Source organism: Passer montanus, unplaced genomic scaffold (assembly GCF_014805655.1).
Source record: "Passer montanus isolate IOZ18808 unplaced genomic scaffold, ASM1480565v1 scaffold20, whole genome shotgun sequence".
Lineage (NCBI taxonomy): Eukaryota > Metazoa > Chordata > Aves > Passeriformes > Passeridae > Passer > Passer montanus.
This window is the reverse complement of record NW_024366592.1, coordinates 381,352-407,084: the sequence shown is the minus strand read 5'-3', so window position 1 is coordinate 407,084 and position 25,733 is coordinate 381,352. Positions and strand designations below refer to the sequence as shown.

Genomic DNA, 25,733 nt, shown 5'->3' with positions numbered 1-25,733 from the left:
TATGGTTGAAGTAGATTCAATAAAATAACACAATTTTTCTTTAAAAAGGAGACAGGGCTGATGAAAAGAAAGATGAATTAAGGTAACTCTGAGTACTGCAGGACCAGAAGCAGCAGATTGCAAATTGGAAATCCTGTGCTATAGAGATTTGAGAAAATATTGTGCTCTTGGAAAGGCTGAAATATTTGAGGCATGGCCACTGTATAACTGAAACCAAGAGGAAATCTTTCCAGATACTTATAATGTTTGGAAGTACTGTTGATTATGTAATTTTCAAAATCAAATCTGAGATGAGAATACTATGGGGACCAAGAGACCCTCAGAAAAGGGTTGCTGGAAGCACACAGCTTTAGCTTGCTAAAGACTGAGAACTGGCTGCAGAACAGAGCCAGATCTGATTACAAGTTTTGGAAATGAAACCAGCTGATACTACAGAACCTCATCACAAAATGAAGAAGCAGAACAGGTCTGAATAGTCAGAGGTGAAGTCTAAAAACTGCAATCAGCCAGCACGGAGTTTCATGAAGCAATGGAAGAAAATGATTGGAAGAAAATGCACAGTTAAATTCACAAGAATAAAAACATCTTGTAAAAGCTTCCCATGAGTGACTACAGTTGTCTCCAAAAGAAATGCTCTGTATGGGAGGTTCTTTGTGGGAACTGTCCAAACGGCAGCTGTGTTTCAGGTGGGATTTGTCTCCTGTGACTCCAGCAGTTTGCAATCAAGGTCTCTCCTCCTGCCTGGGAAGGAATCCCAGCACTGTTAACAGAGTCAGTGTAGCCAGAACAGCTCAAGGTGTGACTCAAGTGAGTGGATATAGGTCCCTACATCAGAAAAAGAACTGCTCCATAGTCTATATTAACTATATTGACTAGCCACTGGTGTTGTAAGTGAGGCCTTGGAAGACAGCTTCCTTTTCTCAGGAAAATCCAGCCCCAGCACCTGAAATTCAATGAGTTTGAGCTGGACACAGTTCTGCAAGCCAAGTTTCAGTAACATTTTTTTCAGCTGAATAACTATTCAGCATGAGTAGGTAAAACTCATGTCATGCAGTGAACAAAATACTCTTACTGTGAGTAAAATGTAAATCAGATGTAAAGGAAACAAATGTGAAAGAACAAAAGTCAGCCTTACCTCCCATTGGGAGAGCTGAAACTATGGAAGAACAGCAGCTCATGAAGATAAAATGAAAGAGATGTGCACAGAAAAGCTGAAGTACACAAAAATACAACAAAATAAGAATAGAATTTCTAGTAAATAGACCAGGCCAGAAAGAGCCTGCTAAGATGATAAAAGGTGAATGCTGTTAACAGCAAAACAAGCCTTGAAACAGATACCAGCCCATATCTAAATATAGTCAAGGGAATTTTAGATCAACAAGTTAAGATATGGCTTGGATTTGCTTATGATGCTGGGAAAATTACAGGCTAAAAATAGATCACTTTTCTTGGTGTTCTGCTGTAAGACTATTAAAGAACATCACTGGTAATCTTATGTCTAGTCCATAAAGACTGACACACGTATTACACCAACTGTGGTAATTACAGAAAATGGCCCATGATTTGATTAAGATGTTAAATGGCTTGCAAAAATAGTATCACTTAAAGCACTTCGTGGCCAAGGTATCCACAACATAATGATTTTATATGATTTGATTAAGATGTTAAATGGCTTGCAAAAATAGTATCACTTAAAGCCAAGGTATCCACAACATAATGATTTTACGGAAAATGTCATCCAGACTGCAACAAGGGTGCCTAGTAAAATCTCAAGGGTGAAATGCAGTATTATTTCACCCTGCTCTGGAAAAAGACTGTCAGTTGATGAAAGTTTAATGGGAATTGCTTAAAATTCATTATATAGTTGGTATTAAATACAAACATACTGCAAATTCTTACTAGCCCCATTGGAAAAAAAAAGGGGGGAAGGAATGCATGTGAGGAAAGGTATGAAAAAAGCCACGTAAAAGCCCACATAAATAAAGCCCTCTCAGCCACAGGGCCCTGTATATCTCACATAATGCAAACCACAGGTGAAGGCCTTCCAGATATTCCCCATGAAGCTCCAGATATTCCACATGAAGCTCGCTCCTATTTGTTCAAGCAATTACTGAACAAATAAAGGCAATTCTCGGGAGGAACTCAGGTCATCTTCTGCTTCTTCCAGAGCAGAGAAAGCTTCTTTGTCTCCTACAGTTTGAAACAGAGCAGGTTTTTGAGCAACTGGATAGCAGCAGTGAAGATAACTGTGTGAAGAAAAGCAGATGCTGAAGTCCACCAGATCCTGAACAGATCTGTGAAACAGAGAAGCCAGCTGTGAGACAGGGAATTATTTGTGTTGTACTGGGTATGATTTCCTTATAGATTACTCAAATGAGAGGGTTGTTTGAAAGATGAAATACCCTGGCTTAAGTCAAATGTAGCTAGCAACTGCCAGTGAGAGCAAAAGTAGGATATTGAGATCACTGTGTTTCCCTCACAAATTTTCTTTCCTTCTTAATACTATTTTAAACTAATCCTGGTAATAAACATGATTTTAAAATGTCATTTTTAATGCTGTGTGAAAGTCACAGGCAACCATTGTTATGAGGCTTGGGGGCTTCCTAAGCAAGAAGGCTGTGAAATGGTGTGAAAATGAAGAAAAGAAGGTTCCAGAAAAGTAGCTGTTCATCTTGAAAAGCAGCATCTTCAATCTTTTTTGAGACATTGAATATCATAGGATCAGTAAAAGAAACCTGAAGGTCCCAAATGTGCCATCCATCATTTCAGGCTGGAAGACTCATCATGTAACTCATCATGGCATGGACCATACAGTGAGTGAGCCTCTGAAGAGAGGCTTGCAATTAAAAATTGTTCTCTGTTCAAAACTGCACTGAATGGGCAAGATGATTCTGGCAAGATGATGCTGGTTCAGAGAATAATAAGCCCTTTTGCTTTCCTGGTGTTGTCTGCCAGGGAAAGGCAAATCTCTCACTTTGGCTTTGGAGTTTGTTTTGTGTTAGTCTCACTGAATGTTTCAAAGAAAATGGCCTCATATTAGGATTCACTGCCATGAAGGAAAAAAAATCCTTCAGCAGGATCCTTGACCTGGAAGTCATTAATTGCAGATAAAAAAAAAATAGTTTTGAAATGAGAACAACTGCTTTTCCTGTCAAGAACAGATTGCAAAACTTATTAAACTGTAAGATACCACTCTGCTTCTACTGCCTGAGCGTGCACAGGCTTTGGTTGTGAGTCTCACAGTGTGTGAGGATATCTGGTGCTGATGGCAGGCAGAGTAATGACCCAGTGCTGGTTCAGTCACACTGATGATTTGCACTAACCCAGAAGAGGACTCCTGTGCCACTGGTACCAATGACCCCCCGAAATCCTCCAGCCTCCAGAGCTACCAGATGGGAGCCCTGGACATTCCTCAGGCTCTCCATTTGGAGCAAAGCAGAGGCTCCATTCTACCAGCAGAAGCTGTGCTCAACAGCTTTTTTCCTCTTTCTTATTTCCTCTGACCCAGGCTAATTGCTTCTTTCATCTGCACAGAGATATCCTGACTCCAGAGAATGTCAATTAGTGGATTTGTTGATTTTTTCCCCCCTCCTCATCACTGAGAAATGTAGCCTAAAGGAGTGGTTCTACTCTTCTCACCCCATGTGTTGCATCTACTTATCAAGTGACCTCAGGACGTGTTAGATCAGCTTATTGATCTGATAGGAAACTAATTATTTGAGAGGATTTGTGATTTATGTTCTATCAGCTCAGCAAACCCATGTAATTCACCATGGACTGCAAGGTGGTACAAAGGCAAGAAAAATGAATGTTTAGGGATGGGGTGAAAAGGAACCAACACACCCTTCAGAAGTACCTCCCTGGAGAGAATGTGTAATATAAAACTGCACCTCCAGCAATGGTCTTTCCTCACTTTTCAAGGGTTCTATTGTCTCACTAGTTAAACAACATAAAAGATGTAAAGTCACAGACTCCATGAAACAACCTCATCCAATTTGATTCATGTTGACAGAACACACACAGAATCAATAGTGATGAACACAGTTCTGTGGAGAGGTTTTAGCTGAAGTGTCTGCACTGGGATGGGACAGCCCTGGCTGTAGGGACAGACTGGGGTCTGGAACTGATGCCTTGAGAAGGCTGACCTAGAACAGAGACTGGACAGAGCTAAAGAATAAAGCAGGGATTCATTCAAAGGATCTCCTCCATGGATGCACCTTGGGCAGCACCAGAGCCCAGCCAGGGCTGCACCCAAGATGAACCCAAATGGCCCCAAAATGCACGAGCGCTGCCGGGGTCTCTCCCTGGGCTCAGCTCTGCTCCATGTGCACATTGCAGTTCAGTGTCCAACCCCAGCTGCAGCCCCTGCAGTCCCATCCTGCTTGTTTTTCTCTCTTCAATTCACTGTTGTTTATGCTTTGTGGGCCTGAAGCTTGTAATTGTCCTTGGTTCTCAAGCTGGAAAAGAATTGTTTTGCCTAACTAAGCTGTGAAGAGAACCTACTAACATTAACTATGAAGCTCAAAGCTACACACCAAGGCAGCACAGAACCTGAAAAATATGAGAGCTACAACTTAAGGCATCATTTCCCCCCTTCAGAGGCTTGACAAGGCCTTTACCTTGTTGAGTCTCTATCCTAAACATCTACTAATAATAGGTATTTAATAACAGACAAGTATCTAACAATAGTAAATAACTAACAATAGTAAATATCTAACAACAGATAAATATCTAATAGTAAATAAATACCTACCAACAGATAACTGCAGAGCAGTGCCATGGAAAGGGACCTGGGGGTGCTGGTGGAGGGCAAGCTGGACACGAGGCAGCAGTGCCCTGGCAGCCAGGAGGGACATCCCTGTCCTGGGGGCATCAGGCACAGCATCACCAGGCAAGGGAGGGGATTGTCCCCTCTGCTCGGGGCTGGGGCAGCCTCACCTCGAGTGCTGGGGGCAGTTCTGGGTGCCACCATGTAAAAAAGACATTGAGAGTGTCCAAAGGAGGGCACGAGGAGAGTGAAGGGCATCGAGGGGAAGCCGTGTGAGGAGTGGCTGAGGGCACTGGGTCTGTTCAGCCTGGAGAAGAGACTGAGGGGAGACCCCAGTGCAGTCACAACATCCTCATAAGGGGAAGAGGAGGAGCAGGCACTGATCTCCTCACTCCCATGAGCAGTGGCAGGACCCAAGGGAATGGCCTGCAGTTGCATCAGGGGAGGGTTAGGTTGGATATCAGGAAAAGGTGTTCCACCTGCAGGATGGCTGGGCACTGGAACAGGCTCCCCACAGAAGTGGTCACAGCACGAAGCCTGACAGAGCTGAAGAAAGGTTTGGAAAACTCCCTCAGGCACTCTGTGCAAGGCCAGGAGTTGGACTCTGATGACCCTTGTGGATCTCTTCCAGCTCTGGATGTTCTGTGATTCTCTGAGTGCAGTCCACTCCCTGCTTCAGAGGCTTTGTCAGAGCCCTTTTCTCCTGGCTCATCATGTTTGTTGTCACCCCAAACCTGTTGGGAGAGGTGTGGATGGAATTCTCCGAGTCTTATTCAATGACTGTTCTCTCAACGCTGTTTTTAATTAATCTCATTTAAAGGGACTCATTGTTTTGTGGGCAGGGTTCCTTTGCCCCAGGAATTTTAAGTATTTTGATTATGAATACATTATTGAGCCAAAATTATTTTCCTAAAACATCAATGGTCTTACTTCTCCCTTAGTACTCCCTGGCCCTGAGGGACTTGCTAGGAAAGGTTCTGTCATGTGGAGGTGAAAGAGGAAGGAAAGAAGCTTGGGTCAGTATGGAGAAACTGAATTTTTTCCCACGAAAAATCTCAGTGGAGCTGGGTTTTTACCTCATCCCAAGCTCCCAGTGGTGGGGGACCAATGTCCTGATGGGAGGGCTCTGTCTCTCAGATTAACCCTGCCCCACATCCTCTTCCCATGAGTGCAGCAGATAAATCAGGCCATGCCTGCAGAGAGCAGAGAACAGCTGTGCCAGTGGTGGTCACCACCCCAGCAGCCTGCCTTCAGCTCTTCTGGGAAAACAAAACCAACTCATCGGCCAGGTGGGAGCACTGTGATGGCTTTCTCTGAGCTTTGTAAGCCACACTGACCAGTTTCACACTTGGAATCATTAGTTCATTTTTATAGTAAAAAAGAATGATGTGAAAGGTACAATATGTAGTGTCTTGAATTATGCATGCGGTTTTTATGGTGATATAAACTCCTTTCAAAGAAGAGTTTTACTCCCCTTAGTGATAAACCCTTTTTTTTTCCTAAATGTTGTTCCTGAGTCCCTCTTTTAAGAGCATTCATGCACTTATCTGACTGTAGAAAATATATACCATTAGTGAACCTTGCAAAACACTCCATGTGTGATTTGTTTTGATCAAACTTTTAGACCAATTTTGAAGCAAAAGTTTTAACTGTGGAACACAGAGCAGCCTTCAGAAAGAAAAACTGCCAGCACCAGCCTGCACAAATGATGCACATGTGGTTTCCTTCATAACCTTTGTTCCAAAAAATGGTAAAACTTCGGGCTCCCAGAAACCACTGGGAGTTCAGGGTGCACAGCACCTGGCAGGGTGAGCATCTGCAAATACATTTTATTTGATGGCTACTTAACATAAAGCACTTGAACCCCTGAACCAAATGTCCCTGAGTGAAACAGAACCAAGGTCTTCCATCACTCCCTGGCTGAGCTTCCTATTCATGAGCCCAGCAAGTCATGCCACCACCCTACAGCCCAATAATTATATTTGCAAAATCATGTGAGGGGGAGGAGGAGCACCTTCAATATACTCATAGAATAGTCTCAGCTTCAGAACAGCTCATGGCTTGGAGCAATAAAGCATCTTCCTGGGAATAGAGTGGCATGGTTTTGAACACCCTTCATCCTTGAGGCTGAACGTGTTCCCTGTAGTGCTCGTGGTGATGACTCTGCTGCCAGCCTGTTTGCTGTGAATTATTCAGAAACAAAACTTGTAAGTCTTTCTTAGGTGTGGCCTGAACAGGGCCAATTTATCCAGCCTAAATGGCATTTGGGGCAATAATGAATTGCCAGAGATTTCAGCCAGGTTTGGGCATATTTTAAGCACCATGGTCCTGGTTTTACCAAGATGACAGCAATTCTAAGCACAAGCAAAGCAGAAAAAGGCAGCAAAGCAAGGGACTGCCAGAACTTAGTTGCCTAAGGAAGCCATTTGGCAAAGCACATGCTGGGCTTGGGCAGGATTTATGCACCTAAATTTTACCTAAATACCTAATTTATGGATCTAGGCCAGTATAAGTCAAGCTGTGTTGCATGCACTTCTCTGCTAGGGAAAAAAAAAAAAGATTCTGGTGGAAGGTATCCACTGCTCTGGGGATTAAGAGCACTTGCTCTGTGCTTTACTTAGGCTGCATGGGGAAATATGAGGACATGACCACTCCCACCTCAGCAGCCCAAAATGCACACGATTTCCCCCTCGCTGTTGCCAGGCAGCTTCCCACAGCCCCTCGCAGGAAGAGCCATTACTCACTTTGCTCATCATCTAAGGGCTCTTGCTCTCGGGAGAGAAGGGAACTGTTTACAGAATGGCTGGTGTTTCCCCCAGAGTGCTGCTCCTCCAGCAGTCCATAAATCTCAGGTGCTGTCAGCGCTGAGTGGAAATGAAAGGTATTGCTGGACAGGGAGGGATTCTTATCTTGCATTCAGTTACTTAAAGGTATCTCTAGATCTTTTCACATTCATTGGTCTTGGTGTCAGGAATATCTTGTGTGGGACAACAGGGATTTGAAGTTTTGACCACATGGCACGATGGGGACCAAACCACAAAACAGCTCGTCTGTCCAATTTTATTTTTCCCGAGGTGTTCAGAATGGGAGAGGGGACAAAGCTGCTTGTCAGCTGCGAATCACAGATGTTTTGTGGACACAGGAATGCTGCGAGACTTCCAGCTTGGGAGCTTATTCAGAAAGTGGGGTTTTTTGCAAGGCAAGGTTCTCTTAGAAATATCACGGTTTAGTAATTGACATTTGTCCTGTGTAACTTAAATCGAAGGGGTGGATGGCTGTGCATAAGCGCACATGCAATGGGGTTACTCCGGTGAATTAAACTACACACGCCGGCACAGAGAGTCATTTCTGCAGCCGGGGATTGTACCTGGATTATTGCCACCTCCCCGAAACACTGAAAACGCGCATCCACGCCGCATCCCAGGCACGGCATGGGGCACACAGCACATCGGGCTCGCATGGAAGGGAACACACGCCATCCCTTCGCACCGTGAGGACCAACCCTTCCCACACGCAATTCCTAAGCCGCCCGGAGCGCAGGGCGCGAGGAGAGCGCGCTCAGCGGCGGAGGAAATAGGACAGAACTTTCAATTTCCTTTGTCCTTACGGACGCGATCAGCGGCTGCCAGCGGCGGAGCCGAGCATTTCGGAGCGAGCGGGGCCGGGGCGAACGAGCGGGGCCGGGACGAGCGATCCCGGGGCCGGGCGCGCCCGCCTCGCTCGGTCCCTCCCTCCCTGCCCCCGGCACGGCCGCTGCACATCGGATCCCGCCCCCGTCCCCGCGGGACGGCCCCGGCCGCCTCCCGCCGCTCCCTCCATCGCCGCTCCCTCCCTCCCTCTCTCCCTCCGCTCGTGCCCGCGCCGCCCCCCCGGCCGCGCTCCCCTCGGCTCTGCCCGGCTCTCGCTCCCCGGCTGCGGCGGCTCGGCCATGGCGGAGCTGAGCGCCGAGCGGCTGCGGGCGCTGCCCGGCAGCTGGAGTTACGGGATCAGCCAGGGCGGCCGCGTCTTCTTCATCAAGTGAGCGGGGCCGGGCCGGGAGGGGCGTGCGGGGAAGGGAAGGAGAGGAGAGGGGAGAGGGGAGAGGGGGGGGGAGCAGGGGGCGGCGGGGCTGCGCCTGCCTGACTCGGTCCGTGTGTCCGTCCCCGCAGCGAGGAGGCGAAGAGCACGACCTGGCTGCACCCGCTCACCGGCGAGGCCGTGATCACCGGGCACCGCCGCAGCGCAGGTAGGACCCTGCCCGGACCCCTGCCCCAGCCCAGCCCGGAGCCCCCGGCTCGGCCGCCCCAGCCGCCGCCGGGCTCGGCCCGCGGTGCCCGCAGCCCCCGGGCAGGTCCCGGCCGCGCTTTGCCCGCACTTGGCGCGGGTTCGGCCGCGGGGCGAGCCGTGCCGTGCCGTGCCGCCCAGCCTGCCGGCCGGTTCCTCCTCCCGCTGCCCCCGAGTTGTGCCTGTGTGGTGTGCCTGTCTCTGCCTTCCCTCGGTCGCCTTGTGTCACCCCTGCGAGGCTGTGTAGTTACCATTAGAGACCGCCTCGTTCCTCTCGTGCTCCTCGCTGGCTGCCCCGGCTGTCCACCTGCACAGCATCCTTGCCCGGTTTAGCACGAAAGCACTCAGCGTATTTCTATTTCCAGCAGCGCCTAGATTTAACCATGATAGGTGGACTGGAAATGTAGGGGCTGGTTTCGCCGGTCACCTAGAAACCCTCTTTCTCCCTGCGCTTCCATCTAGGCTGAGAGTCTGTGTGGTTTCCAAGTGACTGGGAGAGGTGGAATAGGTGGGAGGAAAAGGGGCTTGAAACATTCGAAATAACTTGATTCCACCCTCCTCCCTCCAAGTCTTTGCTTCTGCTGTTTGTTCCACTCTGGAGAAGTATCAGCAGGAGGTGCTGGAGGAGGAGGATTTACAGCAGACACTCCGGAGAGCCGGAGCCAAACTCTTGGCTGCTGGAGCTGCGCACAGGCTGCATATGCCGCTGGGAGGTGGTGGAGTGTAGTAATACGTGCAGTTGTTTTTATGTGTGTAAGCACTTGGATGATCGCGGGGAAATAATCTGCAAGTGAATTGGTCTGTATCAGATTATTTGCTTTTTTATGTTTGGTTAATACTTATGCATTAAGGAATCAGAAACAGCCTTTTAGAAAACTGTGGGCAGCCTTTTTATTTTTTTTCCTTTTTGTTTTTGAGTTAGGAATAGTTGAAAAACCACAGGTTTCTGGCTATTAGAACCCTGCAGTTTGATTTGCAGCGACGGTTCTGTTGTTTGTAAGAAGTCATTTAATGCTGGGAAATGGAACTACTGATTGCTATCAGGCTCCTCTTGCTCCTGCTCTCAGCGCTCAGATTGAGAAAGTGGCCTTCGTCTACAGCAGTGTGCATGGGGGCAGCTGTGTGTGAAGTGCTTTTCTTGTTCAACACCGGCATTAGCTGAGTATTAATTCTTTTTTTAAGCTATTCCCACTGTCCCTGTTGACTGATAATGATTTCCCAGTAATTTTCCAAGTGTCTCATTTGTTTCTGCTGTTAAGTGCCTTCTGAAGGAAATGCAGTTTGCTTTTGAGTGTCTGGAGTATTGTGTGTAACAGAGCAGAGTTATCATCAGGTAAATGAAACTTGTTTCTGAACACAAGGCTGAGGCATGATCTTTGATACACTGACCATAATTCATCAGTGAGACACCGAAGCGTCTAAAAACCAAATCTGTTCCTGTAGTTCTCCTCATTCATGTGTATGTTAATCAATCTCTCCATACACAGATATAAATCAAACAGAATTATTCTGGGCTTTATCTCTCCCTTTGCTCAGACCATTGTTCTGGAACCTAGTCAAAATATGTTCAGAATACATCTTCTCTTAAGAAACAATTTTTGACTGAATGGCACTTTTTTTGCAGATGTATATTATTGTAAAGCTCTCTGTTAAATAATTCTGTGAGGCAAGTTCTAGACGGTGAGGAAAGCTTTGTCCTCCATTATGGATTGAAGTGCTTTTTATTCTTTGAGCTGTTCAGCACTGGAAGGGTATTTTTTGCAAAGTTCTTACAGCAGCCATAAATACTTCTGCTGGAAAGACTTCCTGTTTGCTGTACTTTGCCCCGCGACGTTATCGAAAGACACCTTGATTTTTGTTCTGCAGAAGATGGGAGTGAACAAAAAAAAGCAGCCAGAGCAAATATGTAATGAGGAGGACAAAAACCACCACATAACTCAGCCTTTTTTTTTTTTTCCTTTAGGAAATGCGTTCTTGCTTTTATAATTCAATGAGAGAGCTCTACATATCAATCATTATTTTTATTGATGGGGGCAAACTTTTAAGGGTAGAGGTGCCCAACATCTCCAGATCTTCCATCACACCATGAAACTGAAATTTTGACCATTAGTGGTGTGGGGTTTTTTAATACCTGGACTCCTGACTCTTAAGAGTGGTAAGAGAAAGGAAGAGATGCACCCACATCCTCCACTAGATTTACATGGAAAATGGTTTTCATGTAAAATGCAGCAGAGTTGTAAACACTGCAGGAGCACTTGTTAGTCACAACAGTGGTGGAATTATGCTAATACAATGCTAATGCTCTGTGGTGCAGTTGATATGGTGCCTCTTAAGGAGCTTGTGACTCGCATGTAGCTCAGTTAGATGGATTTTTGTTCAGATCTCTGCCTGCCAGGTGAGCTGATGCTGCTGAAGTTCAAGGCAGGGAGATCTGGTGATGACCCTGAGTTGCTGGGCAGAGGAAGGAACCTTAAACGGGGGCACACTTAACCCATCCTTGTTATTATTTGAGAACCAGAAACCCCAATCAGCTTTTCAGGTGTATAGCTTCTCTTGGCTTACAGAATTCACACTTAGGCAGTCTGGTGAGTCAATTCTGAAATCCTTGTTTCTGGGACTGAAGGTTTCAACATGAGGAATCACAGTGTTTTACCTACCTTAGTGTTAGGGAGTAGACCAGCATGGCTAGCATCATTTCTCATTTCAAAAGGTAATTGGAATGTTTTGCTGCTTGTTTTCCAGACTTACCCACAGGTTGGGAGGAAGCCTATACTTTTGAAGGTGCAAGATATTATGTAAAGTAAGTTGAATGTTGGTCACAATACTATAATTTTAAATTAGTTTGTCTAAATGTTGCTGTAATTCTGATTGCTTTCCATACTGAAATTCAGTGTTGTGCTATAAATCCAAAAGAGGATTTAAATTTGTCACAGGGTATCTAGTCCTTTGTTTACTGATTTCTGCACAGCTAAAACAATTTCTTGACTGTTTGTGTTAATTAAAGCTGTGTGAGGATGGAAATTCAAATGCTGTTTCTGCTTTGAATGTAACCATCTAGCAACAAATGTCCTTGCAAGCCAAGAAAACCTTGAATTTGTCTGTTTGCTTGGTATTTGTGTGTGTACCCTCTTGTGCCATAAATGCTTTCACAAAGGCAAGATCTTACTTTATCACTGGGAGAAGAGTCTTGATTTCAGCCCTGTTCTCTAATTACATGGTTTAAAGCCACACTGATGGTTTAATTTGGCCATTTTCTTTGCAGACCTTCTTCTTCTAGCATTGATTTCCATTATTTTTTTTTGTTCTGGTTTTAGTGTGTTTTGAGGAGCACGTTCACTGTGGTAGCCTTGCTGTGTGTATTGTCTTTTTGGAAGAGAAACGTGAAAATCAAGCTCTTGTATAGAAGTCCAGAGGGTGTATTGGTTGGATCTGTACAAACTTCTTACAAGCTTTTGCTCTCCAGATAGTTAGACCATTCCTATCTGGAAAAATTTTAAGTGGCACCTATGTATATTTGGTTAACATGCTTCTATTTTTCCTGTCTAACAATTCACAGGCTTTTCTCAATTCATTCAGGAGTTTTTGCTCACTGCACTGAGTGTTTGGTTTGCTGTCTTTAATTTAAAGATATCATTAGTGCGATAACTTTTATGAGTGAAGGTTACAGACAGTTTATAGACTGCAGGTAGGTTTTTTCTGTGTTGCAGTGTTGAGCACAAGGCTGCTGCTCTGTGTAAGATGCATTGCAGACAGTGGAAGGTGGATGCTATCTGTGTGCTTTGTGGTTTATTTTATATGAGCGTGCTTGATTTGTCCTAAACAAAATTTAAAAACATACATTGAAGCATAATGCTCCCAAAAATCTGAGCAGAACAGGCGCTGTGCTGCTTAGGAGGGCAGATTGATTGTTGATAAACAACGTGTTTGTTTTTCTGTTCTTTTCTGCCGTCTTGCAATTGACGTTGCAGGAGTGCTGAGTAGCAATTGACCAGAAATACACCAGACTGGGGACAGGGAGCCATTGAGAAATTCACCTTTGGAGTTCTGTGCAGATTGTTAAATGAAGACAAGTGAGAATTAAAGAAAGCTGTGTTTGTGTGTGTATACAATGTGAAAAAAAATTCTTCTGGAGTTTGAGATGGAACCTTTTCTTGTAGAATAAGCTTATGAGCAGTGTGTTGGCCAGCTGTAGTAACTGGAAAATAGCAACTGGAGTATTCCTGGAATAAACAAGTTGTGTGAACAGCTGTTGTAGATCTCTTCTGGACAGACTTACTGAGTTCTGGGTTGTTTGTGTACCCTTGTCCTTCCAAGATCTTGTGTTCAAGGTGTTACCATAACTGTGAGGATGCCCATGGAGCTGATTGTTCTGCTGATAGCCAGCACCAAATAGCTCAGTTTGTGTTTAAAAGTTGTGCTGCCTTTGAAAACACGTTGCACAAACACTTCTCTGGGATTGGCCAGATGTAGGAGGATGGCAGGGATGGTGCTGTCAGGCCTGCTCAAAGGTTCACATGGTCTGACCAGTTTGGCATCCTCAGTTAAATACTGGTTTGTTGTGTAGAGTCTCAGGCTGAATTTGAATTCCTGCCCAGTGATAGCTTCTCCTTTTGAAGCTGTCTCACATTCAGCCCTGCTGGTGCTGGAGAGGATGTGAGAGCTAAGGTAGACAGGGTGACAACGTTATAATCACTGTCTTCTGATCCTAGCAGTGTAACTCGGGGTGATGTGTTGATTACAATAATTCTGGTTGTCTGAATTTTAACTACTGTGGGGCTTCTGCATGGGGGGCAAACAGCACGGGCTGCTGTGACCTTCTGCCATGCAAGCACCCCCATGTGTGGATTTTTAACCATAACCTGCTCATTTGTGTGTACTGATTTGCTGAATATTAGCATTTGTTACGTCAATTGCAGTGTAATAAAACCATGTCAAAACTGTAAATATTGAAAGTTTGTTTGTGGTTAGGTCTGAAAGAAACATACTGGTTTATGTTCCATATGAGTTACAAGGAAATGAATGTTAATGTCATGCTTTTGGTGCTTCAGCCCCTGAAACCTGTCTGGTGCATTCCTGTGTCCAGTCAGAGTTAGACAAGAAGGGCAGTCAAGTTTCCTGATCACATAAATAATTTGACCTGACTTCTGAGGCACGGCTTCAAATATGTGGGTTGAATAGAAATGTTTAACAACCTTCCTTTATGGTAAGATCTTATGCTAGACTGTGTTTGAAAATAAAAACCTTTTGAAAATTATTCTTCTGGTTCTTTAATAATAGGTCTTCAGTGTTCCAAGTGGGTGTGTTGCTGAATCTATTACTGTGCTTTTTTTTGGCTTTGATGTAGTAAACACTGTATAATCAAATTGGGATAATGTCGAGGAGATAATCGTCAGCTAAATCTTAACATTCCTTGCACTGACATTTCAAACAAATGACTCAGTATACAGACTGCACTAAAATGTGATTCTTTTTAAAGGACACTGTATTTTTCTTGGGATGTGTGCACTCGGTTTCAGAATAAGTAAATACCAAACAGTGACTATTTTACACATTTTTTTTCTCTCCCGTGGCATTGAATTTGTTCTAGTTTTAAAGTGGAAAGATACACTTAAACAGGGACAGATAAGGAGTTGTTCCCGTTGCATACTGTGATTTTTGTTGGTTGTCATAGTAAGTTGATGCTAGCTAGGACTTTGACCTTTTTGGCATGTTATTTTTTCTGGGGTTTTTTTAAGCAGTAGAATATTTGCTAATGACAATCATTTCCCCACATACTCCTCGCTCACCTCTGGTAAACCCAAATGACAAAAGGTGTTGTTTGCTATTTGGAGTTGAAAAATGTGCAATGCCAGGATACCTTGTAGGGAGAGTGGTTACATTGTTTAGGGGTTTTGTCTCTTTCAGGGTGAGGGAGTCTGGGTTTGTTTACTTTACATCAGACCTGTGCGCTGACATCCCTTCACTGGCACTTGGTGGGAGCTCTAGCAGTAAACTTTGCTGAAATAATGCTTGGTTTGGTATTTATACAACTAACTTTTACCCAGAAAAGCCTACCCTTGACTATAGGACTGATAGCATTCAATTATAACATTTGTTACTTTCAGTTAAGTATTGAATCTTCTGCATTAGGAAGCAAAACTCCAGAGGCTTGAAAATAGCAGCAAAATTGCTATTTTTCTTTTGTCCTGCTTAGGATCCTTCACTGGGCTGGTTACTTGTGCTGAGTGTATTGTGCACTCATGAGCCCTGAAAAGTTAAAGGCTTTCTCCCCAAAAACACATCTAAACTGGATGGTTGTATGGGTAGCTTAAGTTATTTATGTTATTTATAAGTGCCCAAGGAAAAGGACCCCACAGGAAAATCCCATTGTGATACTTCTCAGTAGAGAAAATACACCTGGTCACGGGCCTCAGGCTCCTCACCTGGTAAGGTCATTGAGAATTTCCAGCTTGATGTTTTTAGGGTTTTGTGATGGCTTCATAATCTCTAGGCACCAAAACTCTGGGTTTGAGGACCATAAAATTACAAAAATGTGCGTGTGCATTTATGCATGTGTTTGAGAAATCCTTATCCTTGGTTAAAATGACCCAATGATCTAAATTCAGGTATTTTCTTACTTTTCTTGCATTTTTGGTTCTCATTGTAGTAGTTCTAAATATATGGTCATTTTTTGGAATATTTTTTTTCTTTTCAAACAAGGGTTATATTATTTAAATTACTAATTTGCCACATAAGGTTGTTCTAAAAATCAATCCAAAGATAATTGAGGAATTTTGCATCACTCTGCCTAGGTTGGTTTCTACAGAAGTACTATTAGGTAAGCTGTTTGGATGTTAGAATTTGATTTTTCTTAACTTTGCTGTAAGACTGACACTTTTTGGGCAGTACAAAAGCTGACTGCAAAAGTGCTTAAAAACTCAAAGAATTAAGAGGGTTGAAATTCCATTTTTGGGGTTTTCTCTTGAAGTTTGTCTTTTTCTGTGTTCCTCAAAACAGTTTTTGCCTGTTGCTGGCTGAACCAAGGCATTGGCAAAGCCTGGCCAAAGCCGAGGTGATTTCACTGTTGCATCAAATAAAGGTTTTGTGTGCTTTTATAGAGACTTTTTATCAGTGCAGGTTTGTTTATTGTAGACATGCAGCTTGAAAATTGGGAAGGCAAGAAAAATTTATTAAGTGATTAAAAGGGATAAGATCTCATTCAGCTCCGAGTTTCTATTGTTTACTAAAATAAACCTGTGCTCATTGAGAATTCAGCTTTTGTTTGAACCTTTGTCTTTTATGTGCATTCTAAAGATCTTTCCCATTCAGCTGAGACTTTCTCCAGAAAAATCAAACAACAGCCAGTGGTGTTTGCAGAAAAGCCCTTTCTTGAAAGGAAAAAATGGAATTTGAGAAAAATACGAACAGATGAAACAGTTTTTCTCCTAGACTAAGAATTGCAGTATTCCTCCCAGAAATTCAATTCTTTTCTCCTTACCTCTAACCTTTATTTTACTAAAATGAAGAATAAACCTAATTCTTTTTCTTACATGGTGAGACCTGTAGGTTAAATAATGGTGTATGTGTGAACTGGGACTTAGCCACAAGCTACCCTGTGCCTTTTGTAGTGAGCAGAGCTGTTCAGATAAGGAGAACTTTTCTGGGGGAGTGCCTGCACATTTATTATCCGTTTGAACATTTGCTTCTTTCTTCCACTGAAATCTTCCAAGAACCAAAAATACCGCAGAGCTGGAGCTGGGTGTGGAGGTGGAAGGATTCTAGGCACAGGAAGAAATGGGTGTGGGTCAGAGGAGAGGTGGGACTGCATCCAAAAAACAGCTTCTGATGGGGTTGGATGTGCAAGGACAGGGCTGCAGGAGAAGGCTGAAAGGGTGGGAGCAGTTGCAGAAGGAGTGGAGAGACAGCCAGGCAGAGAGGAGCAGTCAGGAAAAGGAATGGGGAGCTGATTTCCTAGGAGCAAACTTAATGGGATTTCTCCCAGAGGGAAGGGTGGCAAAAGTTCACCCTGCACAAACAAGTTGTGTGACTGGAGTGCAGGTCTGGAAGGGCCCATTATCCCTGGCTCAGGAGTCTGTTTCAGAGTGAGTCTGAGAGGTGGAATATCAAATGTGAGCGTTAGGAATTGCTGTGCTTCTAAAGGCTCTTTTTGCCTGTGACGTCTGTGGTTGATATTTTGAGCTGTCTCTTTCCTGAAGTGTGTTTCTAAATTGGGCAATACCTTAAATGCTTCAGTTTCACTGAGAAAGACTTGAAAGCATGAGGGAGCTTACTGATTTTTTTTTAAATCATTACCAAGTTTTTCAACACTTGTAAGAATTAATGAATAATTATTTAAAACCACAAAAATACCTATACATAAGCAGTTACATGAAATACTGAAGTCCATAAGAAGGACATTGAAGACACTCAAACTTTTTTGATGTTTGTGACCAAGTTAATAATTGGTCTCCACCTTTAGAACCTTGTTTTTAAAGTGGAAAGATCTTTTCCCTGGCTTTGGTCTCTTCTGGTGATGAAGTACTAATAGCAGATAAAGTGGATATGCTCTACATTTACTACAGTGAAGTGAATCCTTCCATGGTCTTTCATTTTTGGTATTCACCACGTGTGAAGGATGGCAAAAAGCAAAGGAAACTCTCATCAATCAAAACTTTCATGTAGGTGGTTGCTGCAGTGTTTAATAAATACAGTGGTACATTTTTTTTCCCCCAAACCCTCCCCCCTTTGCAAACAAAGATAGTTAATGTGCCTTCTTGAGAATGGTTTTGGGGCACATATCAGTATTTCATCTTCCTGTTGTGTCTGGGTGCTGTGCAGGTTCTTTTTCTTCTCCCCATCTTGGAACGCATATCCTGCAGCAGCTGGAGCTGAGGGACACTTCCAAAAACACCTCACCTCTATTGTTATACAATCCACTTCTGTTTGTTAGAACTTCCACAGGTCCAAATTCCACCTGGTAACTTTTATGTTCTGCTTTTCCTTTAAAGGAGTTGCACCCACCTTTTTTTTTCTTTTTTTTTTTTTAATCCCTGTGGTCTGACAGAGTTTTGGTGTGCTGATCAGACCTGGTGTCTGTTGTGGTGTTGCACCAAGCCTGTTTTTCCTGCACATGTTTATGTTACCCCAGCTCTTATTCTAATGAATTACCCTTGCATTAAAGCTGAGATACACTGGGGCTGGCAGTGCAGAGCACTGCTCAGCTGGCTCCTGTGAGAGGGGGAGAAGGCTCCTGTGGAGCTTCAGGCAAAGAAATCCTTGCTGGAAGCAAAGCTCCACAGCCCTGACTGCTGGGATTTCTGCCAGCGTGGTGCCTGGATGTGTGTTCTTTTCTGTGTTTCAGTAAGTAAATACCTAAATTTAGACTCTTTCCCCTCCTCTCTCTCCCTCCTCCCTTGCTTTCTTGCTCTGGGATGTGTGAGATAACCATGCCTTTCAGTTCTCTTGCATTTGGTTGAGGTGAAGGGGTTCCATGACAGTGGTGTTGCAGAAGCTGCATGAGGAGCCACCATCAGAAGTGGAAATTTGGGGATGGGAGCTTGACAGCAGAGGCACTCCAGTGAAACTCTGCTTCCCAGTGCTGCCAGGACAGGAAGGTGTGGTTGTGAAGTTGCATCTTTCTGCTTCTATGAAACTTGAATTGAATACTTGTTTGAAATCTGTGGGGTAGATAAAAAAAAGGCTTTTAAGACAGTATTTTGAATGGCTGTGTGGCCTGTGATTGTGTTGAAGCTTTATATAAACAATTAAAGAGACTTCTGCATATTCAGGAGGCTCCACAAACTTAGTTCTTCATGGCTTTCTCCACTGTGATTTAGTAAGAACAATTATTTGTAAGGAAAGGTATATTGCCAAGCAGCCTAACCTTTAAAATTGGCTCCCTGCTTTTTCTTCTTCCAGAATCTATTAGAAATCGTGTTTAATGGGAAAAAGTGCTTTAAAAACAAATTTTGTGCTTTATTAACTGGAAATGTTACAGTGTTTCTGACCAGGCAAGAGAGGTCCTAGTAAGAAAAGGTGTTTGAAAGCAAAATGCCTGGTGAAAGTTCCAATTTCAAATGCCATCTTTCCATTCCAGTATTTCCTGGAAGCTCTTATCATGTTTACTACTCACTGAATAAGTAGGATACTGTAATTGCACAAATCCTGCAAAAATACAGCTTTGGATTTTGTTCTGAGCTGTACTACTAGCAAAATTCTGTCATTCTGGGGTTTTTTTATTCCCTTTTTTTATTAAATCCTGCAGATTATGCAGCTGCTGACCAATGTCCATAATATTTATAATTTTTGAGAATCTATTTTTGAGAAGAGTAAAAACATGTGATTGTATAATCTTTAAAATTTTTCAATGAACTTGGCTTATAAAAAGGACAGAAATCTCTCTTTGAAATAAAATTTTGTGAGCAACAAGAATAAACACATGGTGTTCTGAAATGCTTACAGTGAAGAAGAAAACCTTGTAATCTGATTTACTTGAATGCCTAAAAGGGTAACTTGGTTTCCTCATGGCTAAGACTGTGGTGGGGAGAGTTTTGTTGTGGATTTTAGATGTTGCTCACACCATTTTGTACAGTTGCTTGTGTATTTTTTGATGAAAAAGGAAAATCCTCTAGATGACTATAAAACTCTGTGGCTGAAATATTTTGTAAGGTTTGAAGCAAAGGTTGAAAAAGAAAGTTGCAAACAAGAATACATGTTTGAGCAATCAATGTCGTAAGAACAAGTGTTCATTTTAAGGATGAATTTTAATCAGAAGAATGATGCAAGCTAAACCTCATTAGATATTCATATCATCTGTTCTGATCTGAAATCTCTCTTGTGGTACAAACTCAGATCTTCTCTGCTTGATGTGGGTATCAGTTGCTTACCTGGTCTGAAACACTGAAATATTTTCAGTTGTTAAAGCACACAAATGTTACTCTTTTTCTCTCCCAATTAATAACCTTTCAGCTTCTGCTGATTGATCTATCTTCTTTGTTTTGTCAGCAGAGTTAAAATAATTTGATTTTGAATCAGTAAATTTTCAACTTGTTTAATTGAAACCTAAAGATATCCCTGTTACAGTGAATTTTGGATAAGTAGGTCACTCAAGCTACCCTAGGTCAGACAGGAGGTGGTTATGGACATTGTCCTACAATGAATGGCCAGCAGGAGCAGGGAGCTCATTCTGTCCCCTGGCACTGGTGGGGTCACACCTGGAGTGCTGTGTCCAGCTCTGGCCCCTCACTTTGGGAAGGACTTTGAGACCCTTGAGTCCATCCAGAGGAGGCAGCGAGGCTGGAGAGGGGCTGGGAACACAAACCCTGAGAGGAACCCCTGAGGGAGCTGGGGGTGCTCACCTGGAGAGAAGGAGACTCAGGGTGACCTTATTACATGAGTTACACCTTTCAGCTCCTGAAAGGTGCCTGTGCTCAGCTGGGGCTGGGCTCTTTCTGCAGGCAGCACTGACAGAACCAGAGCACACAGCCTCAAGCTGCACCCAGGGAAATACAGGTTGGATATTAGGAAAAAGTTTTTCACAGAAAGAGTGATAAAGTTCTGGAATGGCTGCCCAGGGAGATGTGGAGTCACCATCCCTGGGGGTGTTTAACAAAGCCTGGATGTGGCACTGGGTGCCAGGGTTCAGTTGAGGTGTTGGGGCTGGGTTGGACTTGATGATCTTGAAGGTCTCTTCCAACCTGGCCATACTGTGAATTCTGTGGATTCTGTGAATTGGAAGAGTTTGGGAGCCTAAGTACTTAGACTCAGCAATGGGAGTCTTGGGCTATGTTTTTGGAGTTTGCGGTCTGTAAAAAACACTGGGTTGGGGTTTCTTACCTGCTTCCACACCCATCCCTGGGCACTGCAGCATCCTGATCCCTGCCAGGCAGCCTTGGCTCCTGCCTGTGCCCCTCCTTTTGCTCAGCTCCAGGTAAAACTGAGCTGAAATCTTGCAATCTGCAAGGTCTCTTCATCAGCCTTGCCTTGGAGTGCTGTGGGGATGAGGCTGGAAGGAAGCAGGGTGTGAATTGTGCCAACACTGCTGCCAAAGGTGTTTTATTTCCTCTGTACTGAGCCTTGGATTTCTTTATCTGCAGCTCCTGTCTGACAATTCAATAACTGAATGAAAGGGTTTTTTTCTGTAAACTGAATTTAAAAGTTTCCCAGATTTAAACTTTCTCTGTAGTGATTGCCACAAAGAGGAGGGTTTAAGGAAAGTTTTTTGTTCTTAAGAGGAGATAAGCTGACAACAAAACCATTAAATTTGCCTGCTTTCCTAGCTGAATATATTACACAGTACATAGTAAAGAGCATAAAAGGTGACATTTTAGAATTATTTAGATGAGTGATGCCTAGTAATATGGTAAAGTGATATCTGTTTAAATGCAAATTTAATAAAAGGTTATCCTTTTGGTCTTCCTGTTACCACTAGTGTTTATTTCTTATATATATATATACACACTCACATACATATACAGAGCACATTGTTGTTTATGCCTCTTCTGCAGACCACCCGCTCCCAAATTTCTTACCTGGAATACTTGCATTTTGCTTCACTTTCAAAATACAATAAAAATCTGAACCTTTTCCCGAAGTGCTCCTTATTCTTGCATTCTAAGCTACACACTTTGCAGTGTGCTTCAGAGTTGAGCTCACTCTGTGGTTTTCATCCAGCTTCAGGTGAGAGTGCCAAACCTGTCTAACAAGAAATTCGGGATTTCTGGTGCCTCTGATTGCTCATTTTGCGGTTCAAAACAACAAAAAGTGCTATCAAATTCAGCAATTCAAATGCCAGTGTTTTATCCTGTTCATTAGAATCTTTTGTTTGGGTGCTTGCTGCCTCAAAACACTTTTGAGTTCAGATATGTAAGTTCCTTGAAAATCTTGCTATTTAGTTGCTGAAAAAGGAGTGAGACATGAGCAGACAACTCAAGTCTCTTGATTAAAGTGCTGGTGTCCTATTAGGCTCTAAGTGGGGTTTGCTGTGTTTCACAGCCCTCGATGATTTAAGCAAAGATTGCATCAGGCTGAGGAGTTGGAATTGCCAGGTCTTAAAGAAGAGGGGGATGAAGTCTTCTGCTCGGTAATGGAGTTGTTTTTTTCTTTCTGACTTCTAGTGATGCTGTTTTTGAGTCATTAGTGCAGACAGAGACTTCTCAAACTTTTAATGAAGATTGAAGGTACCATCGTTTTTGTCAAGTATTGCGATCATTAGCTTAGACAGGAGTTCTTGCTTTTACTATTTTCCTTGAAAAACTGCCTTGCACAATTGTAAACAGGATTTTGTTCTGGTAACTTAAGGCTTTTATTTATTTTTTCAAGGAGGTGTAGAAATGAATCTGGCTCTGTTTCAGAACCTGTGTGTCTCACACACTTTCACCAGGCCTGGTATACAGGAGATTATGTTGCTGGCAGAGTGAATCTGTAAAGAACAAACAAAATGTTTCATTCGTTTGAAGATGGCTCTAAGAAAAATTGGAGTAGAATTTGTGGAAAATTGGCTCTTGTATCCCTACCTAATTTCTTTGCAGCAGTAGGGACCTGAATTGTAATGAATGGAGGTGAATAGGTTTTGGATTTGATTTAACAGCTGGGTTCACCAAGTGTCTCTATTAGGAGTGTAGAGGGAATGGTCAAAAGCAGAGTTTATGGAAGATTTTATGGTTTGGGTTTTTTTCTCTCCGAATTTGACATAGCTATGTCAGCCACAACAAAAAATCAAATGCAATGCAGACAAAGCTGCAGTTGGCAGCTGTTAAATTGTTTTGATCAGAGGCAAATATTTCAAGTCTTCTGATCAGTTTATTTTCCTTGAGCTGAAGTAATTTGGTTTTTTAGTAGTCTAAAAGCCTCTCTGCACCACTGGTTTGGAAAAAAAAAGAATAGAGATTTATTTATATCAGAAAAACAACTGGCTCCAACTCTTTGTCTCTGCAGTTCTTTTCTTCTGCTGTTTGACCTTCTCTTTCTCTTCCTTTTTATTTTATTTCTGTATACATGCCCTTATTGTTCACCCTACTATTTCCACTGTTCCTCTGCTTGCTTCTAGCACTGGTAGCTCAAGGAGTGTTAGACATGATCTTCCCCAGTTGAACTGCATGCCAGATTTTCCTAAGGGGAATGTAAATACTGCGAGGTCAGTGCAGTATCAAATGCCTGCAGCCTGAAGTGAACCCAGCAGGATTTTCTGCTGTTCAGTCAAAATTAAAACCTGCTCAGGATACACTGCTAAATGTTGAAAAGTCAAGACTTTGCTTTATATATTAAGCCTTACAGATTTTTAAATTTTTTTTAACTTTAATTAAGCTTATTTTTTCCCCTAACATGAAGGAGTGTGCACTAGGGACTCCTCAGTAGAACTGTGGTAATTAACAGATATGTTTAGAAACTTTTCTCTGTGTATTGATGGATTAGATTACTTGTTTTATTTCTAAAAATGACAAAGAGGTGAATGTGTTTGCGTCCTCACCTGCACCATATTTAATACAGTGACACTTAAACGTTCAACTCATGTGCTGTAAATACAAATAAAATCTTCAGCCTATCCATTCCTCCATGTTTTCCCTCACCTCCTTCACTCCCCCCTTTCTGCCTGAAAAAGAATGGGCTGGGGTAAACTCACATGGCACAGCAAAAACAAATTGCTCTTGATGACTTTCTCCTGTGCTTCAAACAACCTGCTGGCCATTCCTCTGAGGGAGAATTGCTCCCTGTGATCCCTTCAGCTCAGTGATGCTCTTTAATTTGCCATGTGATAGTTTGAATTGCTTGCATCTGTGTGCTGCTAGGGACCAGAACTTCTCGTTTTACAAGGAGGGGAAGTGGAGATTAACAACTGTACTCGAGGGGTTTTTTGCTGTGTAGGGCTGCTGTCAGTAAATTGACATATTTTAGCTCTCTGTCTTTCAGACTGTTGTCTGTGAAAGACTGGCTGCTGTTAGTTTGGGGAAGAATCCATCTAACTGATGAAATTAGAAGAAAATAACCTCTGAATATTTATAGACAAGCCAGGGGTTGAGCTGTTCTTTGGTATTTTCTGTTGGCCACACCATGGTAAAACCAATTATTTCTCCAGGTCTCTTAAGATGTCATGGTAATGTCACTGTAAATGACAACAGAAAAATACAACTTGTGGCCAGGGAATGCTTGCTTTCTTCAAAAATCAAAGCTGTTTTATTTTTGTGAGGAGATAAATAGCGTTGTGGTTGTTAGGTAAGTCCCTACTGATTCACAGTGTTTTTGTTATGTTCCTGGTAAAGTTTCATGGTTTTGTCTGGGAAACTTCATGATGCTCAGATGAAGGAATATTTGGTTATTGAATGCTACACTTTGATTTTCTCAGTGGATTAAGTGGGTATTGAAAATAACTATTAGAGGTCTTGATGAAAAACTATAGTGCTGAACAGAGAATAAAACAGATTTTAAAATGAACAGCATTAGTAGCTGTCATGTAAGCAAAGTAATGTTAAGTTCAAATGAATACATTATGAAATACTCATTCTGAAGCAAAGATGAATGTATTATGGAGTGTAAAACTAGCTTTCAAGAATAGCACTAAAAATGCATTCCTTGAACAGCTTTATTAATACTTAGTTTTGTGCCATTGGACAGCATTTTTTACTAGAAATAATTTACTTGGGAGATGAACATTTCATACCTTTTCTTTCTAAAAATGAAAAGCATAAACACCTGTGTGCTGGTAGGCCATTGCTTAAAATATTCAAGTAAAAACTTAGGCTAATGCCTGTGATGGAGTAGGAAGAGCTCATCTATTCTTTCTTTTAAAATAACAAAAATTAGCTTTTCATTTTAGTTAATAAAAGAATGTATGTGTGTGGGTTTTTGGTTGTTGTTGGTATAATGTAATAGTAATTCCCAAAGTCCATTTGAAATGATGGGAATTTCATCAGCAGGATTGCAAGAAGTCTGGCATGTGACTAGCTGTGATTTGTGAGGTTTCATTGTTTGTTTTTTACAACACTTTGCAGCAATGCTGTTGAATTTCTAAATTCAGGGATTAAGGCTGTTTGAAGCACCAATAAGTGCCTCAGTTCACCATCTGGATTGGTCTGGTTTGGGTTCTGGAGCTGCCTGAGTGAAGGACATTGAACTCTCCATGGCATCACTGATTTTCCCGGTCAATTCTGTAACCCCAACATTTATTTTGGGAAAGATCCAGTATTTCTGGCTGAGATGTCTACAAGGGAATGTAGGGTTTGTTTGGGTTTCTTTTTTTTTTAGTCAAGTAGAACACTGGTTCTTTTTGTGAAGTGTTTAATGAGTCCTCCTCATGAGGTGTGATGATTAAATTGTAGCATCCTTGTGCATCATTATTTTTTAAAAAAGTGTTGATATTTGTTTATTTCAGTAGGAAAGGGTGGTTGCATCTGCTGTCTTTTGCACAGCTCTGTAAGACACAGTTTTATCCCATTGCTGACTGAAAATAAACCACTCTGAGAGCAGCAGTGGTTTCCTGAGCGTGCCCCTGAGCCCACTTGGGGACGACTTTGGAGTTCCCCCCTGCAGTGCTGCCTCTCTGCAGACCACTGGCAGCTCTGACATCTGCATTTCTGCAATTTGTCTGCACCCCTTTTCCATGGATTAAGCTTTTCCCAGTCACTGAAGATGGAGTCTGAGTTTTGGGAGAAAGTTCTCATCTGCAGGAAGGCGGCTGCAACACCTCTGCCTCCAGGTGCACTTATAGCTTGCATCTGTTAGATTTTGT

At 42.8% G+C, this 25,733-nt stretch overlaps 1 protein-coding gene across 25 annotated transcripts in view; it reads left to right on the top strand.

Moving 5' to 3' along the window:
- The first annotated feature begins 8,620 nt into the window (after positions 1–8,620).
- PLEKHA5 (pleckstrin homology domain containing A5) overlaps positions 8,621–25,733 on the top strand; it is a 159,759-nt gene continuing 142,646 nt past the window's right edge. For 24 of the 25 annotated variants that reach the window (XR_005627351.1, XM_039708024.1, XM_039708037.1 and 21 more), the window contains exons 1-3: positions 8,621–8,785; positions 8,917–8,993; positions 11,774–11,831. Coding sequence is in view for 24 of the 25 variants with exons in the window: in XM_039708024.1 (XP_039563958.1) it covers positions 8,697–8,785; positions 8,917–8,993; positions 11,774–11,831 (224 nt within the window). In the remaining variant the exon portion in view is untranslated. Of the gene's footprint in view, positions 8,786–8,916; positions 8,994–11,773; positions 11,832–12,999; positions 14,173–25,733 lie in introns of those variants that run through there. The other variant, XM_039708031.1, reaches the window with a different exon arrangement.